The following is a 17628-nucleotide window of genomic DNA, read 5'->3' as shown; positions in this document are numbered from 1 at the left end:
TCAGTTTTTACTCCCTTAAAAAGGAATAATTTTCTTCCTATAAAACATTAAATATACAATTGTTTAAGAAATGAGATGGACTAGACTAGAAGCCTTTTCTAAACTTTGTCCAATTTTCTTTTCTAAATTTTCGCCAATTTTGATACTTTGCCCACTAAAAGTAAATATCTGTTCACAAAAATAGGAATAGCTTATTTGTTTTGGAATACCAAATTTTTTTAAATAATATTTTGTTTACATCATAAACACATCTCACAACTTATTTTTTTATATTTTCAATCACCTTTTTATTTCACATACATCACATCACAAAAAATATTACAATACTTATTTCAAATAATATTTTAAATAACACTCTATCCAAACAAACCTATTAATCTGGACTAAACTAAAGTATACAATCTTCTCATGAAAAATGCCCCTCAATTTTCAAAGGTAATCATTTATCCATCACATGATCAGAATAGTTATTAAAATCGGTCCGGTCCGTGCGGTCGAATCGATCAAACCGGTGAACCGATCATTAGACCAGACCGAGTTTCAAATCAGATCGTTTGAGCAAAGGGACCGTTGACTCATCAACAACCTGACGGTCCAATCGGATTAAACTAGAAACCTGAACGGTTTTGTCTTTGAACCTGGTTTTGTGGAAAAATTTTATTGCCTTTGTTGAAGTTCAAACCTTGGACCTATGCTCAACACTACAACATACTTACCACCCGTCTACTTCGAAATATGTTAATAAACTAGCTTTATTATAATATATAAATATTTTTTCAATTCTATCTTTTTTTTTTCTCTAAAACAAATACATTGGAATCTTTTAATAAAAATTTATTACCCTTCAAACTCTATAAGTTATATAATGGATTTAAAAAATAACATATTACATAATTCATTTTAAAGACAAATATTATTTTTAATAATTTTTTACACTTAAAATTCATAAATAAGTTAGATAATTACACTAAATATAGATAAAATTTTACACTTGAAGTTTGGTGTATTACTAAATAACTTTATATTTGATTGATTCTTATATGAATTAATTATTTTATAGCAAATTAAATTAAATGAATTTTTGCTATGGCATATTGGCATTATTTATTACAATTTATATCATATATCATATATAAAAAAATGTGAAATATAATATTTAAATATATTTAGTGACCTACCGATTCAACTACCCACTCATCGATTGAACCAACAATCCTTTGACCCACCTCCTTCGCCGGGTCCTTTCTGGATTTTTTTTTTTTTGTCAGCAACGATATATTTGTATAACCTACTCTATCCTAATCTAGGAGGAGTGGGAGCCTAAGAAAGCTGTTGTAAGGACTAGTAGGTATACAGACCCAACTAGACCAAGGGAGTGCTATGGCACAATCCTTAGATTTTTTTCGCTGCTGGTGAGGTTTGAACCCTCACTAACAGCCCAAGGCCACTAAGCCATAGCCCAGTGGGTTTAATAACTTTTTATCAGAAGTGTATAAACAAACACTAATAGAGTCAAAAGACACCAGAACCAAATTCTACAAATCAATGGACCCCACCCCGGCATGGAAACGGGATCGAATATTCAAAGTACTTTTTCCCCAGTAGTCCCTCCCTCCTCCGGCGGAGACTTTCCACCTCTAGCTTTAACATGAACCAACCACATTTTCCACCTAATGAACCTAGACGACAAAACGGCTCCATACACTTCTTTATTATTAAACTAAATCGACGAAACAAATACTACTACTATTTATTATTTATGAACGATTGACCACTGTGGGGCCCACATCCAAACAAGGGCCTGTTGACTAAAAGGCCCCAAAAGTGGTGAGATGCCTAACTTTGCTCGGAGACTCGAAGGTCCAGGACGGACGGGGTCGTGTTTCCAATTTCTTCCCTTCCCATTGACTTTACCAACGTCACGTGGAGTTTTCGCTGTCAAATATTTGTCTTCCTCGTATTTCTTTAATGAATTTAGACATCATTTTTTTAATCCTAAAATTCTCGACGAATTCAATCATCTTTAGACGGCACGGTACGATTACAAATGTTCTCCTGGGACACTGCTATGCATGACCTATGTGCACGTAATATTGGACCTTTTTTTTCTCCCTTTTTTCTGAATGTGGTATCTATAGTTCTGTCGGCATTCCTCATTCTCTTTGATGAGAGCTTCAGGATGTTCTCTCTTCCTCGATCTTCACAGATTTTCTTAAGAACCCATTAAAGAGAATCACAAAATTTCGCAACCCTTTTTGGGAAAAACACCTCGAGGCATCAGATTCATTGAACTTGGACGTTTTTTTTATCTTGAAGGGATCATGTATTCTCCCATCTGGAATTGGATTTCTTGGAGTTTCGTTCTCTTTTTTCTGGGTTCAAAATAAGTGCACCGGATACCAGTAGTAGGAGGACCGTCGAGTGTGGGAAGAAAAAGGCACGGTGGTTAAAGTTCCTGCACGTATCTTCAAAAGTTTCTTAATATGTCTTTTTACTTTTTCTGAAGCTTTTACTCTAATCGTTACGAGTTTTTATAGTTTGGCTTTGCAGATTTTGTGACTTTTCAGAAGGTAGGGCCCTTCTCTCGAGCTGCCCCATTGTGATCTCTCCACTATCAGTGGCATCAATAGAAAGTTAGAAACTCCCGAAGAGGTTAGTCAAATGCTTCCATTTTTTTTTTTTTTTAAGTGGTGGCTTTATTCTCTGAACAAACTTTTTACTTGTACCATGAAATTTGGAATAGGTTTCTACCCGTTATTTTTGCATGGCATGGATGGAATATATTCTTTTAAGAGTTACTGTTACTACCATATAGGCATTGCATTTTGGATTTTAGGTACATTTTTGGCGGTGAATTTCGTCCCGATGTGTTTTGTTATCTTGTAGCCAATTGCTAAGGAATGTTGTTTCGTGGAAACTGATGTGAATTTGGTTTTTTTTTTTTTTTTTCTGGGTTTTGCTACTAGAGTTTGGCAATTTTACAGTTTAGTATAGGTAACGCAAGAAATTCAGTGTGTCTGAATTAATTTCCTCACCATCCCCTGTAACTGCCAGATTAAATACGCGTGTATATGGAAATCTGGAATCAACCCTAAGGATAAAACATAAATGATAAAGATAAACGAACGGGAGAAGTTAAAACCTTGGCACTTTGGAGCAGATACGGAAGCAAATTAATCTAATTATGCAATTCACAAGTCCTAAAAGATGGCACGCTTGAACTGCTACTGTTCAATAGAATGTTTGTTGCTAATGTTTGGACCTTTGGAAGTGAGCATTTTGTTGGTTTTTAAAACATGGAAAGTGATCAGTTCAGGATTAAATTAATGTCAAGGGATCTTCAGCAAGGCTCTCGTCATTGTTGTAGTGACATTCATAATGTCAGGCGTTTCAAAGGATCTGATCATTAGTTGCTGAAATTAACGATCCAATTTTTGCCTTTTCGTGACAAGGAATTGCTTCAACTCTTCTTTATTCAGGCTTAAGTTTGTGAGCAAAATGCTCCACTTCAGAATGCAGATTTATTTAAGTAATTTTTATTGCTCTTGCAAATAATAGACGCCAGTCTAAAGTCAAATATCTAAGGAAGAGAGGGAAAAGGATTATGAATCTAGGCATGAATATGCTCATTGGGAAAACTCCCTTTGCTGTTTGAGATCATTAAAAAATCAGCGGTTCTTAGGATATCCATCTGTCAATTGGGTCAAAAATTTTGAGCTGTCTGATCGTGCTTCTCTTTCTTAAGAAGCATCTGACAAGAAAGAGATCCAGGTTCATGGCTACTGCTGTTGTTAATGCTCTATTTTAGCTTGGAAGGTTTGACCTGCAATTTCCCGAGATTTTTATATAAGTTGGACTTCTTAAGCTCCTTCCATCTTGAACAAGGCTTGGAACTTGAATTGTTAGTTGTCTCTCTTTGCTGCTACATGTTATTTATTGTTCATTTTCCCAGTGTTAGTTTGATTTACAAAAGTTTCTTGGTGGTTGTAATTTCTTCCTTGGTTCAATGTGGTGTTACTGTCTTCTTCTTCCTTGTAAAGTAAACATCAGCTGCTTTTATAAAATATGTCTGCAATGAAATTTTCGATGTTGAATGTTACAATTGACAGATAAAGTGGTCATGTGAGATTAACAAAATCCAAGTAAACTGATCAGGAGGGTTTTAGCAAAAGCTTAACAGGATTTTGAACTGTTGACTTCTTTGATGGGCTTGCACTTGTAAGTTGGAATTGTCTTTTTGTTGTTGCTGATCTAATAATATATGTTTCCTCTATGCTACAGGTAAATTGGTCCAGAGAACAGAATAGTCCTCATCTCTAATGGGCCATTTTGGTGACGGGGGAACTGAAACAAAAGAGATGGACATCAGAAGTTTGTCATCCTCGCACCATCAGCATTTACCATACATTCACAAGGTTGGTGTTCCGCCAAAACAAAATCTTGTGAAGGAATTCACATCCACTGTGAAGGAAACGTTCTTTGCAGATGATCCTTTACGACCATTTAAAGATCAGCCAAAGTCTCGGCAGTTCATACTTGGTGTGCAGGCCATCTTCCCTATTCTTGAATGGGGTAGAAGTTATAATCTTGCTAAGTTTAAAGGAGATCTGATTGCTGGGCTCACCATTGCAAGTCTCTGCATTCCTCAGGTACCATTCATGTGAGATGAAAAGCCAACTTTGTACTGCAACACTTAATGGATCATAACAAATTGTTTACTTGTACAACAGGATATTGGATACTCAAAGCTTGCAAATTTAGATCCTCAATATGGACTGTGTAAGTATCTAACCTGAATAACTTAATAACAGAATTTAGAATGCAAGCTCTGACAAGTTGAAAGTGTCTACCAGACTCCAGCTTTGTTCCCCCTTTGATCTACGCCTTCATGGGCAGTTCAAGAGATATAGCCATTGGACCAGTAGCTGTAGTTTCTCTCTTGCTGGGGACCCTACTGCAGAATGAGATTGATCCGACCAAAAATAAAGTTGATTACCGGCGACTGGCATTTACAGCTACTTTTTTTGCTGGGATCACTCAAGCTACCCTTGGGATCCTCAGGTGCTTGATCACTTACTTTCCTATGAGTGCTACAAATTTGAAGCTAGAGTTCTATAAGCCTAGCTTAGTAAATCGCTTAATTCATGTGCCAGTGCTTCTTCAATCAGATTTATGGCATGTTTCGCTGGTGCCTAGGCTGCAGATGTAATCTTACTCCTTTATTGTGTTCAGGTTGGGCTTTTTAATCGATTTCCTATCTCATGCTGCTATTGTTGGTTTTATGGGTGGTGCTGCTATAACAATTGCCCTCCAACAACTTAAGGGATTTTTAGGCATTAAAAGTTTTACAAAGAAAGCAGATATCATTTCTGTAATGCGCTCAGTTTTTGGTTCTATCCACCATGGGGTAAGTACAGTATCTCCCTCTCCCAGAGCCCCAGGCAGACCGTAACATCTCTAACATGATTAGAAGCAGAAGCAATGGTTTTTGCACTGTAAAAACAAAAAGAAGCTAACATATTTTCTGTCCATATCAATTTGCAGTGGAACTGGCAGACCATTGTGATTGGATCAAGCTTTTTAGCCTTCCTTCTTGTTGCAAAGTACATTGTGAGTGTGTCTAACTCTTACCATTCTATTCATCTATAACAAGTTTAAAAAACCTCCTTATCTTCTTAACTGTTTACTGATTGGTGAAATAGGGAAAGAAGAACAAGAAACTCTTTTGGGTACCTGCAATTGCACCATTGATTTCTGTCATGCTGTCCACCTTTTTTGTGTATATCACCCATGCTGACAAGAAGGGGGTCCAAATTGTAAGATCCTGTTTCATACAGTTCCAATCAATGATTATGTCAACCATATCAATGCATTTAAACTGCTTCTATGCTGATATTACCAGGTGAAACACATAGAGAAAGGAATTAATCCTTCTTCTGTGGGTCAAATATACTTTACTGGCGATTATCTTCTAAAAGGAATTAGGATAGGAGTTGTAGCAGGCATGATTGCATTGACAGTAAGCAAGTCTTTTGAAAGAAGTACTGCTCAATTTTTGTATATTTTGCTTGATATTCTGCCTTAATACTGCTACTTGGTGTTTAATTATGTCAGGAAGCTGCTGCAATTGGAAGAACATTTGCGGCGATGAAGGACTATCAACTGGATGGGAACAAAGAAATGATGGCTCTTGGAGCAATGAATGTTGTTGGCTCAATGACATCCTGCTACGTAGCCACAGGTGAAATGGAAATGCAAACAGATATTTTGTTGCGATGTCATGGTTGAGTTTTAGAATCATCTGAATGCAAACTACCTACAGAGAATGCTTCTTCGTAACCAGAAACATTTCTTCTCAACTCAAAGAGTATGAGGATGAAGGAAAATGCTTTCCGCATTCACAATCCTAGACTTCTATATGTCATAGACACAATTTTCTATCAACTAGTATTTTGTCATCTACAACAGAATTGTATGCTCCAATGCAGTTATTTTGCTGTTAACATGATCTATTCGTCGCTTGCAGGTTCCTTCTCGAGGTCTGCAGTTAATTACATGGCCGGATGCCAAACTGCAGTTTCTAACATTGTTATGTCCATTGTTGTGTTCCTAACATTGATGTTCTTAACACCTCTATTTGAGTACACGCCAAATGCCATCCTTTCAGCCATCATTATCTCTGCCGTCATTGGATTAATAGATTATGATGCGGCAATTTTGATCTGGAAGATCGATAAATTTGATTTTGTTGCTTGCATGGGAGCCTTTTTTGGAGTGGTTTTTGCCTCTGTTGAGATAGGTCTTCTGATTGCTGTAAGGATGGACAGTGTTCACATTTCTCTTTGTTTTCATTTTTTTTTTCCTTTAAATGTCAGTCAGGAGTCAAAAGTGATTTAACTGAGAGTTATGTTACTCTTTATTGTGGTAGGTTACAATATCATTTGCTAAAATTCTCCTGCAAGTCACGAGGCCACGAACTGCAACTCTTGGAAGGATTCCTAGGACCAATGTCTACCGGAGTATCCAACAATACCCAGAAGCGAATAAAGTTCCAGGGCTCCTAATAGTGAGGATTGATTCTGCAATTTACTTCTCAAACTCTAACTATATTCGGGAGAGGTGAGATGTTTGGTCTTTCTTTTCTCCTCTTATTGATATGCATATCATTCTGTTCCACTTAACTACTGAATGAACCTGAAAACAAAGCTATGCAACTAATTTGCAATATTAAGTCGAAATGTTGGTGCTCCATGATGAATATATTAGGACATCCTAAATTGGTCTAGAGTGTCAGCTTCAAAAGTTGTAGTTCAGAATTTTGTGAAGCCTGCCTAGCTGGAAACTACTTGTGGAATTATGTAAACTGGTATCATAAACAAAGAGACCTACTAATTCAACTTTGTCTAGATTTTCATCAAAAGTTTTTTTGACTTCCAAACAATCTTCTCCACAGAATATTGAGATGGCTGACCGATGAGGAAGAGCAACTAAAAGCAGCTGGGCATCCTCAAATTCAGTTTTTAATAGTTGAAATGTCGCGTAAGTATTATGTGGCTTATATAGAATTTGATGCACATTACCTTGTCCTGCCCTTATAACTGATGCACTCTTGAAATACTCATCGTTTCTGCAGCTGTCACAGACATTGGCACCAGCGGCATCCATGCCTTGGAAGAACTGCACGGCAGTCTCCAGAAAAGACAAGTTCAGGTAATCAACTCAAAATTGCTCTTCATTCATTCCTCGTTTTGAACTTAGAGAACAGATTATCGTATTGTCTCAAAGACAACTACGGCAAACAAGCGCGCATAAATCATGAATTTTCTCTGATATTATTAAATTAAAGATCTCATCGAAAACTTACAGTAGCTTGCCAAACGAAAGAGAAAAAAGAAGAAGACAGGTATGACTGGCATCCAAGGGTCACAAACCAACCATAGAGCCCGATTCAATAAGTGGAACACATTAGCTGTCTGCATTGGGCAGTAAGAGTTAATATGAGCTTGAAAATCTTACTTGAGAAAATTTGCTGCTTGTGTTAACAGCTCATCCTGGCAAATCCCGGCCGAGTCGTACTTGACAAGTTACATGCTTCTAATTTTGCAAATTTAATTGGCCAAGATAAGATCTTTCTCACGGTAGCAGATGCAGTTCATACTTGCTCACCAAAACTAGCTGAAGAAGTCTGAGTTCTTAGTGGAAATATGGTGCACATACAGGGCTGGAGAAAAAAGATCAGCATTGTAGTGCCAATCTTCAGCCATCAGGCTGATTCGACTGCTGTATAATTTCTGATATCATGATTCCATTGAAACAAGACCAATTTTATAGAATGATGGCAATTATGCTGTAGATATAAGTTATTTAATAATATGTTTTCATGGTTATGAGTTCTCGCACCGATAACTAACTAGGGGTAAAAGTTTAGATGATACTAACAATTGTTTGAAAGTAGTCACCCGTGTCATGTAACGTGACAAAAGCAAAAGCTGTCACAATTCAATGATTCAAATCACTAATAAAGTTGTCACACAACATCTAAAATATTATTATTATTATTAAACAAGAAAAAGTTGTCACACAAAACCAATTTAACCGTAGACCAAATTATAAAAACCTAATACTCATTCACCTAACCTGTCTGCATTAAAAGCTATACTGACATTCCACCTCATCCTTGGATATAATCCTAACTCAAATTACGAAAATCTAAACACTCATTTACTGAACCTTTATTATCCCTCCATTAGAAAGCCATATCTCTCACTGCATCGTTCAATACCTTGTCCTTTTTTTTTTTTTTTCAAAAACGGTAAAAACTTTCATTAATACTCAAACTACATAGGGTGAGCAACTGCTCGTACATCTTTCTTGGCTAGGTTTACTAACCAAATTGGGAAAGACTCTTCCCACTCAATATCACTTGTCACTTGCATGGCAAATTTTGCCAAATGATGACACACACAGTTTCCTTCTCTTTTGGCAAAGGAAAAGTAACATTTCTCAAACTGGTTCCTCAACCTAAGAATATCTTCTACAATTACTCCCACCTTCGGATCCTTGCTGCAGCTTGATCTGATACTCTCCACTACTCCTTTGCAATCAGATTGGACCTCAACCTTCCTCCACCCCATCCTTCCAACTTTGACAAGTGCTGTTCGAATGGCATTAGCTTCCTCCACCACAGCTTCAATATGTCTTTTGCCCCTCCCAGCCCAGGCTTTCAGCATTCCTCCATACTCTTGCCTTGCAACCACCCCCCACCTTATTAGCCCCTTTGTTGTGCTCAGCGCTGCATCCACATTCAACTTAACAAAACCTTCTACTGGTGGCAACCATTCTGTTGGGACTTTCTGCTTAATCTTTTCCTCCCATACCTCCCTCCCATCTATGCGCTGGGCTGCTTCATTCCTGCTATTCCTGGACACCTAACCTCTCTATCAAACTGAACTCTATTCCTAAACTTCCAGATTTGCCAAAGTAAGTTCACTGTGAGACAAATGTGTTCCTTTCCCGCATCCCTTGCCATTGCCTCCATTAAACTATTCCACCATAGCCAAAAACTCTTCCTGAACTCCAGTAAACCATCCCACTGTATTAGTGAAGCTTTCCATATCAACTTTGCGTGTTTACAAAAGAAGAACATATGTTCCAGGGTTTCAAGTTGCTCCCCACTGCAGGCGCACAACTCAGATCCTCTTCCAACCCTTCTTTTGATCACCTCATTAACTGGCAAAATATTTTGCAGCCCCCTCCATATAAAATGCTTAAGTTTATGTTTCATATTAAGACCCTATAGGAACTTCCACACCTCAGTTCCTTGCTCATTTCTACTACTCCTCTCCTGCTGCACTCCTACCCCTGTTCTTTCTTGTTGCAACTCCTTAGCCACCATATATCCTGTCCTGACAGATTACTCCCCATTCTTACTATACGGCCATATAAGTCTATCCTTCCCTCCATATAAGCTCAATGGTATAGCCAGGATCCTTTTACAATCTGCCTTGTTAAACAATCCTTTCACCAGTGCTCGATTCCATTCCCCATTTTGTATTAACTCCTTCACCAACTGAATTTGACACCCTGGGGGCCTTGTAGTTGTTATCTTACCATGACCCCCATCTGAGAGTCATGTATCCCTCCATATATTAACAGTACCTCCATCTCCTATCCGTTTCCTAGCCCCCCTTTCCAGCACCTCCCTCGCACTAACCGCACTCCTCCACATCCATGAGTCAGAATTTCTAGGCTTCATCCTCCATATCGACTCTCCCTTAAAGTACCTCCCTCTTAGTACCTTGCTTACCATCAAATTTGGGTTGGTTATCACCCTTCACAACTGTTTTGCTAATATGGTTTTGTTAAACTCTTGCAAATCCCTAAAACCCAACCCTCCCTTCCCCTTGACTTGGGTCAACTTCTGTCATCCTATCCAGTGTATTCATTTCTCCTCTTTCTTACTTTCCCACCAGAATTTAGCCATATCCTTGCTGATGTCTTTACATAGTCCAACAGGGAGCCTGCAGCAGTTCATAGCATAATTTGGAATTGCCATAACCACTGCCTTTAGCAAAACCTCCTTACCTGCCTGGCTTAGCAACTTCTTCTTCCATCCCTTTATTCTGCTACTTACCTTGTCCCTTATATAGTTAAACACTTGTGCCTTAGACCTCCCAATTAATATAGGGAGCCCCAAATATCTACTCTGCCTTACATGTTGCATTCCTCCCAGCTCCTGCAGAATCCCCTTAATACTACTCTCCTCAGTATTCTTACTAAAAAATACAAAAGACTTCTCCATATTGATACACTGCCCAGATGCTTTCCCATATATCTCCACCAACTGCCGCACTCTATCTGCTTCCTCCTGTGTTGCCCTGCAGAAAATTAAAGTATCATCTGCAGACAAATGTGTGAGAGAGCAGGGCTTGCAGCAGCAATTTTTAGTCTTGAGATTCCGTGTTCCCTCATGGCTGTGTTGAGCAATCTAGACAGCTCCTCAGAGACCAAAAGGAACAAATAAGGGGACAGTGGATCCCCTTGCCTAATTCCTCTAGAAGGCCTGACAAAACCCCTTTTCTCCCCATTAATATTGAAACTATAAGTCACAGATGATACACACTTTAAAATCTAATTGATCCAGGTAGAACAAAATCCCATTTTAGCCATGACCTTTTCAAGGAAACCCCATTCCACCCTATCATAGGTTTTAGCCATATCTAGTTTAATAGTTATAAAAACATTCGTACCACTCTTCCTATTGTTCAAATAGTGAATGAATTCATGTGCAATCATAATATTATTAGTAATATGCCTTCCTGGGATAAAAACACATTGATTAGCACTAATACAACAGTTCAAGAAAGGTTTGACCCTATTAACAAGGATTTTAGAAATGACTCTATATACCATATTACACAAGCTAATAGGCCTGAACTGAGAAACTGAGATAGGAGAATCAATTTTTCGAATCAGAGTGATACTTGTTTCATTTATAGCTTTGAGCAGATTGCCAGAATGGAAGAAACTAGATATAGCAACAATCAAATCTAGCTTGACAATATTCCAAAACTTTTGAAAAAAGACAGAACTCATACGATCAGGACCTGGAGCTTTGTTAGGATGTAAGGAGAAGACTGCTTTTTTTACCTCCATTTCTGTTTTGGCTTGGTCAGTAGTGAGTTCATTTAAGCAGTAATGATCTGTGGGATACACTGAATAACTGGAGCAAATTCCTTAGGACTGGAAGAGATAAAGAGACTGTCAAAGTAACAGTAATCTCCTCCACTACTTCCTCCTCATTTTCACACCAATCTCCCCCAGCCTTCTGCAATGTTGTAATAGTATTCCTCTTCTTTCTCCCTGCAACAATTGCATGAAAATAACCAGTGTTCTTATCCCCTTCTCGCAGCTAGTTTATTCTAGCTTTTTGCCCCCAGAATACTTCCTCTTTCTTATATGCATCAGCTAGCCTTCTCTTCAGCTCACAGATCTTTTGTTTCCTGTCCTTGGCCTTACTCTCATGCATCTCTTGGATCTCCTTCTTGATCATATCTATATCACTCCTAGCATTATTCTTCAAGCTCCTATTCCAACTCAACAAAGCTATCCTACACTCCTTTATCCTATTTTTAACCTGAAATAGCCTTGACCCCACCTGCACTTTTCCCCAAGCCCTCTTCACCACCCCATTCACCTCCTGATACTGCAATCACCTCCTATCAAAACAAAATCTTCTTTTCCACTTTTTTTCCTTTGGTTCAGTATGTAGTAGGAGCATACAGTGATCAAAAGCCTCATTGTGTATATGACAGCATTTTGCTTTCTCAAACTTCCTCCTCCACACCCTACTACCAAGCATTCTATCCAACCTCTCTCTTACTTCTCCCTCATTGTCCCAATTATTACTCCAAGTCCAAGGTTTCCCTTCGAATCCAATATCTATCAGCTCGTTTGAACTAATAAAGTCTCTAAACTGTTTAAAGCTCCTTTCAGGCCTCTGTACCCCTCCCCACTTTTCACCATTACTCACTATGTCATTCATATCCCCAGCTATCAACCATCTATTACCCCATAAAACCTTCCTATTCCCAATAATTTGCCACTGCTGCTCCCTAGTAGCATCATCTGTACTGGCATATATGCAAACCAACCACCAGAAAATCCTTTTTCTCAGGTCCTCAATGCATAATTCTATAGTAAAGTTCATGTATAACATTTTTTTGACCTGAACCTCTTTTTTCCACATTACAGCCAAGCTCCCAAACCTTCCTACTGGATCTATTACAAACAAGTTATCAAACTTAAGTTTCACCTTCAGTTTATTCATATAACACTTCTTATTTTTAGTCTCAGCTAAGAACACAATTTCTGGGAAGTGGAGTCTATTGACTTCCTCTATTTGGGAAACTGTTAAGGGTCTTCCCACACCTCGATAATTCCACACCAGGACCCTCATAGACACTGTGGGGCCCCATTAAGGTTGGGTTCCCCCACCTTCACTAGCTCATTCCCCTTACCTTCCAATTCCAGTTTCCTGCATGTCTTATTTCCACCTTTACCATCTTCCCTATAGTCTCCCTCCCTATCCACATATTTCTTCTTCCCAGTATCCACATCCATTTCGATGATCCCATTGCTATCAGTGAGTGGCTTTCTCTTCCCCACCTCCTGTACCAGTCTTTTCCATGCCTTACTCCTTCTATATTTGCCAACTGTATTTTCCTTTCCTCTACCTACTCCTGTATGATTACCCTCAGTCTCAATACTATCATAGTGTCCTTCCTATTTTTGTGATTTCTCAGTTTTCATGCATCCATCAATCCACATTATATCCTGCTCATTACTATTTTTATGCTGTATAACTACTTCTCCAGGCTGGTCCCTAATCATCTCATTCCTCCCTTTCTCCCTCCCAGGTTCCACACCTCCTCCATATTCCCAACACTATCTATTTGTTGTTCTGACCTATCCTTTGTGCCCCCTACCCCTTTGTCCATTTGTTCTTTCTGTACTGGTTTTCCTACTTCTCCCTCCTTGTCCCCAGATATATCCTTAACTCCTGCTATGTCATCACCCCACTCCTCCACCCCTCCTGCCCTGTAGCTGTCCTCTATTGATCCCCAAGTCAACAAGTACTGTCCCTGTCCCCTATTTCAAGCCTGACCAGACCTATTCTCCTCCATCATTTTTGATGTCTATTCTGCAGTCGATTGTCTCTTATGGGGACTTTTAGGCCCACTGGCCTTGAGCCAAACTCCATATTGAGTCTCCTTGTTGAGGTACAGGCCTTTATCCTTGCAGTTCCTCTCATTATGCCCCATACGCCCACAACAATAACAGAAGTCTGGGCACTTTTCGTATTTAAAATCAATCCATCTTCCCACTCCATTCATTTTGACTGTTGTTCTCCTTAGTAGAGGCTGAGTCAGATCAATTTCTACAAGCACTTTTAAATGTTTACCTTCTCTCCCCCCCATTAGGTACTATAATTTCCTTAATAGCTCCACAAATACTTCCAATCTTCTTCCCTGCTTCCTTAGATATCCAGTGCATAGGTAAATTCCAAATCTGTAACCATATCCATGTTTTAGTAAAGACTTCCTCCTTAGTTTCTATTCCATCCCTCTACGGCACTAAAATTAGAGGCTGATTATCATATGTCCATGGTCTCCCTCCCAAGACCTTCTCCCTATCATGCATATTATCGAATATAAATTGAAACTTATTAATACCAATTTCCACCACCCTCAGATTTTTCGCAAAAATCCACATATTATTAGCAAAACTTCTAACTCCAGCTATATGAGCCACATTATCCCCAAAAACCTTCCCAATAACACTTCGTTTACATTCATCCAGACTCTGAAGGACGTCCTCACCTTCAATCTGTATTCCTCCTGCCTCCTTTTCAGACAACACAAACTTCCTCAGCACCTCTTCCAGATCCTCAGCCATTCGCTCGAAACTCAAGTTCCGACAGAATCACTCCACTACTAACCAGACCAGCACAACATAGACTTGGACAGAACTAGATCCGATCGATGTGAAAACAAGCAATCGAGCAAAGATTCAGCAAGAACAAAGAGAACACAAACGAGCTAGGACACAACAAAAATAAAACGAAGAAGACAAACACCACTCGAGATCAAACAAACAAACTCAAAGATTAACACGGAAACACAACCAAAACACAGCACAGAAACAAACCGAAGGAACTACTGGTCGATAGATCACCAAACTCAACCGAAAATGAAAGAAAACAAAAAAGGAACAACCAGAGGCAGAAAGGACGAAGAGAGCTCAACCTACAGCTCCAGCAAAACGATGTAACCGCAGCTACTACGGAATGGACGACACTTACTCAAACGATCTAGACCGAGCCAAGATGAGCTGAGAGAGCCCTCCGAGCTCAACTAACTCAGTCAAAACCATCCTGGAGAACTTTTATTCTTCGTAATGGAAGGCATTATTATGATATAGGATTATGATTGGCACGCACTTTCACCCAAGTTTGAAACAATCGAGGATGATCAAAGATAGGCAATGAATATTAGGTTTTTTGAAGTTTGGGAAATTTTGAACTTCCACGCGAGAAGAAATAGCTCTTAGTTTAGAGAGAGAAAGCTGCTCTCACTAGAGGAGAGAATTTTTGGGTAATTGCATGGACTCTCGCTGTTGCTGTTTCCATCATTCAATGCCTTATCACCACCAGCCAATTTATAACATAAGTTCTACAAAGAAATTTTTGAATTTTATTTTGTCAATGTTTATCGAACATACATCATATACTTAATAACCAACGTCCGATGGTTCCAAAACTATTTTTCCTACTGATAGCTTTTATAAACAATACATGAATTGGATAGGTCTTTTAGCAAAACCAAACATGAAGGTCGCTTCTTGCCTCCGACTCCTTTCTCCGACCCGTTCTTTTTCGACGCCATCAATTTCAAGTTTAATTTTAAAAAATGTTACTGATGCTAGTGAGGCTAAAATTGAAAATTAAAGTCTAGATCACTAAAATTATGGCCAATCAAAGACAATGACGTGGATTGGATTTTTAGCGATTTAGAAAGGGATCCAATGGTTTGTGTCTAAAATATTGGGTAGGTGAGATCTAAACCGTTAATGAGCATATTTATTTGGTTAACTAGGAGGCTGATGAGGATATAAAGTGAAACGCCCAAGTCTATTTATGAGGATAGCTAGCTAAAATTGTGGCCAATCAAAGGCAATGACGCGGATCAAGGTTTGTAGCGATTTAAAAAGGGATTCCATAGTCAATGTTGGGTGGGTGGGTGAGATCTAAACCTTTGCAAAAAAAAAAAAAAAAAAAAAACAAATGAACAACTTTAATTAGGCTAAAAGAAGTTTATGTGGTTTTTGTGGGTGGCCTCCTGTCCCTTTTACGCTAAAACCTACTAATTTTGCATATACATTATAAAATTTGTTTTAGGTTGTTTCTTTTATCTGGAATTCCATACCAACATTTGATTCGCATATGCATTATAAAAATAGTAGGCTGCTTCTTCTGTCTCAAATTCTATAATAGCAACCTTTGATTTGATTCGCATATGCATTATAAAAATGGTAGGCTGCTTCTTCTGTCTCAAATTCCACACCAATTTTTTAAATTTATTTCAATAGGTACGAATTAGTGTAAATGTTATTTAAGTTTTCTCAACATTTAAACCTATCAAAATTGAACTCCCCTTTATAGAGTCTTGCATGATGACAATAGAACCAACATTATTATCAATCAATAATCCATGATTCGAATTATTATATCTAGAATAAATATATTAACACCAATATCAATTAAAGTATAATTCACACAAATATTTCAACATTATACGGTAATGGTAGTGAAAAAAATTGTCAATTAAATTAACAACATTTTCTTAGTGTAGGTCAAATGTTTCGAATTCAGGATCTCTTACTTACGTTCCCTTCCTACGTGCCATCTAACACATCCTTCCCTCAATTAAATTAAGAATTTAAATTTGGTTGTGAAAAAAATTGTGACCTATAAAAATGAAAACTTAACAAGGATGTAAACCAATTGAATTAACCTAAAATGGTATAGCAATCTTAAGAAAAATCTTCAAATGGAAAAGTTGCCTCAGGGTAAGTAATCCATTACTAAACCCTTCAACTTTTCTAAATCTCCATTTTGAGCCAAAATAATTAATTGATTAAGTTAAACCAAAATTAGGCCTCTAGCTCCTACCCAAATAAAAAAAAAAGGTTAATTACATCTACCTCTCCTGAGATTTGGCCAAACTACAAATTAGTCCCTAACATTTGGCCAAATTACAAAACAGGCCTTCAAACTCACAAATCTATAACAGCTACCTCCTTGCCGTTAGTCAGAAGACGTTTGACCATTCATTTGTATGACCACAACAAATAGTATGTAGGGAATGTACCAAAGCACCCACCATTAAAACTTATATTTTCTTTTGTTGTTTTATTTTCTGTCTTCTACTACCTTTGTATTGTCGAGGAAAAAAAATTTCAACCATAACAGGGGTAGTGTAAATGGTCGCCGACAACCATGGCGGCCTGCCTCCACCACTTTTAATAACTAAGATCAGTGACATTGCCCATCTAACTCGTATTTTGTCTAGAAAGCTGTTTTCATCATGAAAATTGGCAAAAAATGATCAAAGAACAACCACATAGAATGAAAACTATGGCTGTTCCACTCTTCGTCTCACTGAATAACAACTAAAAATTACAAAATTCATACCAAAATGATCATGAAAAAATATGGGTATTAGAGAAAAATCATTGAATAGTTACACCAATTTTTATTTATCATCTTAAACTCAAACCTCAGGAAAAATCTAATTAACAAGTTTTATGCTCTTCAACATTTTTCTCGAGAACTTGAATTTGAAGGCATCTTAATCTTTCATGTTATGGTTTGGTAGAGGAATCAAAGATGGGAAGATGATATCAATGGAGAGGACTGGGTTATAGAAAATTTGAATTGGGTTGTTGACAAAGATAGAGGAGAGCTAAGGAAGCAAAGAGGAAAAAAGAACATCACTGGATGAAAAGGACTAATTGGAGAGCACAGTTCAGGGACGAGAAGAGGAGACATGTGGAAAAGAAGGTAGA

At 38.0% G+C, this 17628-nt stretch overlaps 1 protein-coding gene across 9 annotated transcripts; it reads left to right on the top strand.

Annotated features, from left to right (window-relative positions):
• The first annotated feature begins 1889 nt into the window (after positions 1–1889).
• On the top strand, positions 1890–8387 carry LOC140003788 (sulfate transporter 1.3-like). 9 transcript variants are annotated; one of them, XM_072066687.1, is made up of 15 exons: positions 1890–2437; positions 2551–2652; positions 4282–4649; positions 4731–4779; positions 4854–5061; positions 5233–5407; positions 5545–5610; positions 5703–5816; positions 5903–6019; positions 6115–6241; positions 6527–6813; positions 6929–7119; positions 7454–7539; positions 7634–7710; positions 8046–8387. In XM_072066687.1, exons 3-15 carry the CDS (start codon positions 4320–4322, stop codon positions 8187–8189), a joined length of 1971 nt encoding a protein of 656 aa, XP_071922788.1. In that variant the 5' UTR covers positions 1890–2437; positions 2551–2652; positions 4282–4319; the 3' UTR covers positions 8190–8387. The 9 variants fall into 9 exon arrangements, with proteins under 9 accessions (XP_071922788.1, XP_071922793.1, XP_071922791.1 ...); XM_072066692.1 differs by having other exon boundaries at positions 2538–2652; XM_072066690.1 differs by having other exon boundaries at positions 1890–2442.
• The last annotated feature ends 9241 nt before the right edge of the window (positions 8388–17628 follow it).

This window comes from Coffea arabica, chromosome 10e (assembly GCF_036785885.1).
Source record: "Coffea arabica cultivar ET-39 chromosome 10e, Coffea Arabica ET-39 HiFi, whole genome shotgun sequence".
NCBI classification, from domain to species: Eukaryota; Viridiplantae; Streptophyta; class Magnoliopsida; order Gentianales; family Rubiaceae; genus Coffea; species Coffea arabica.
This window is presented reverse-complemented; position numbering and strand designations above follow the sequence as displayed.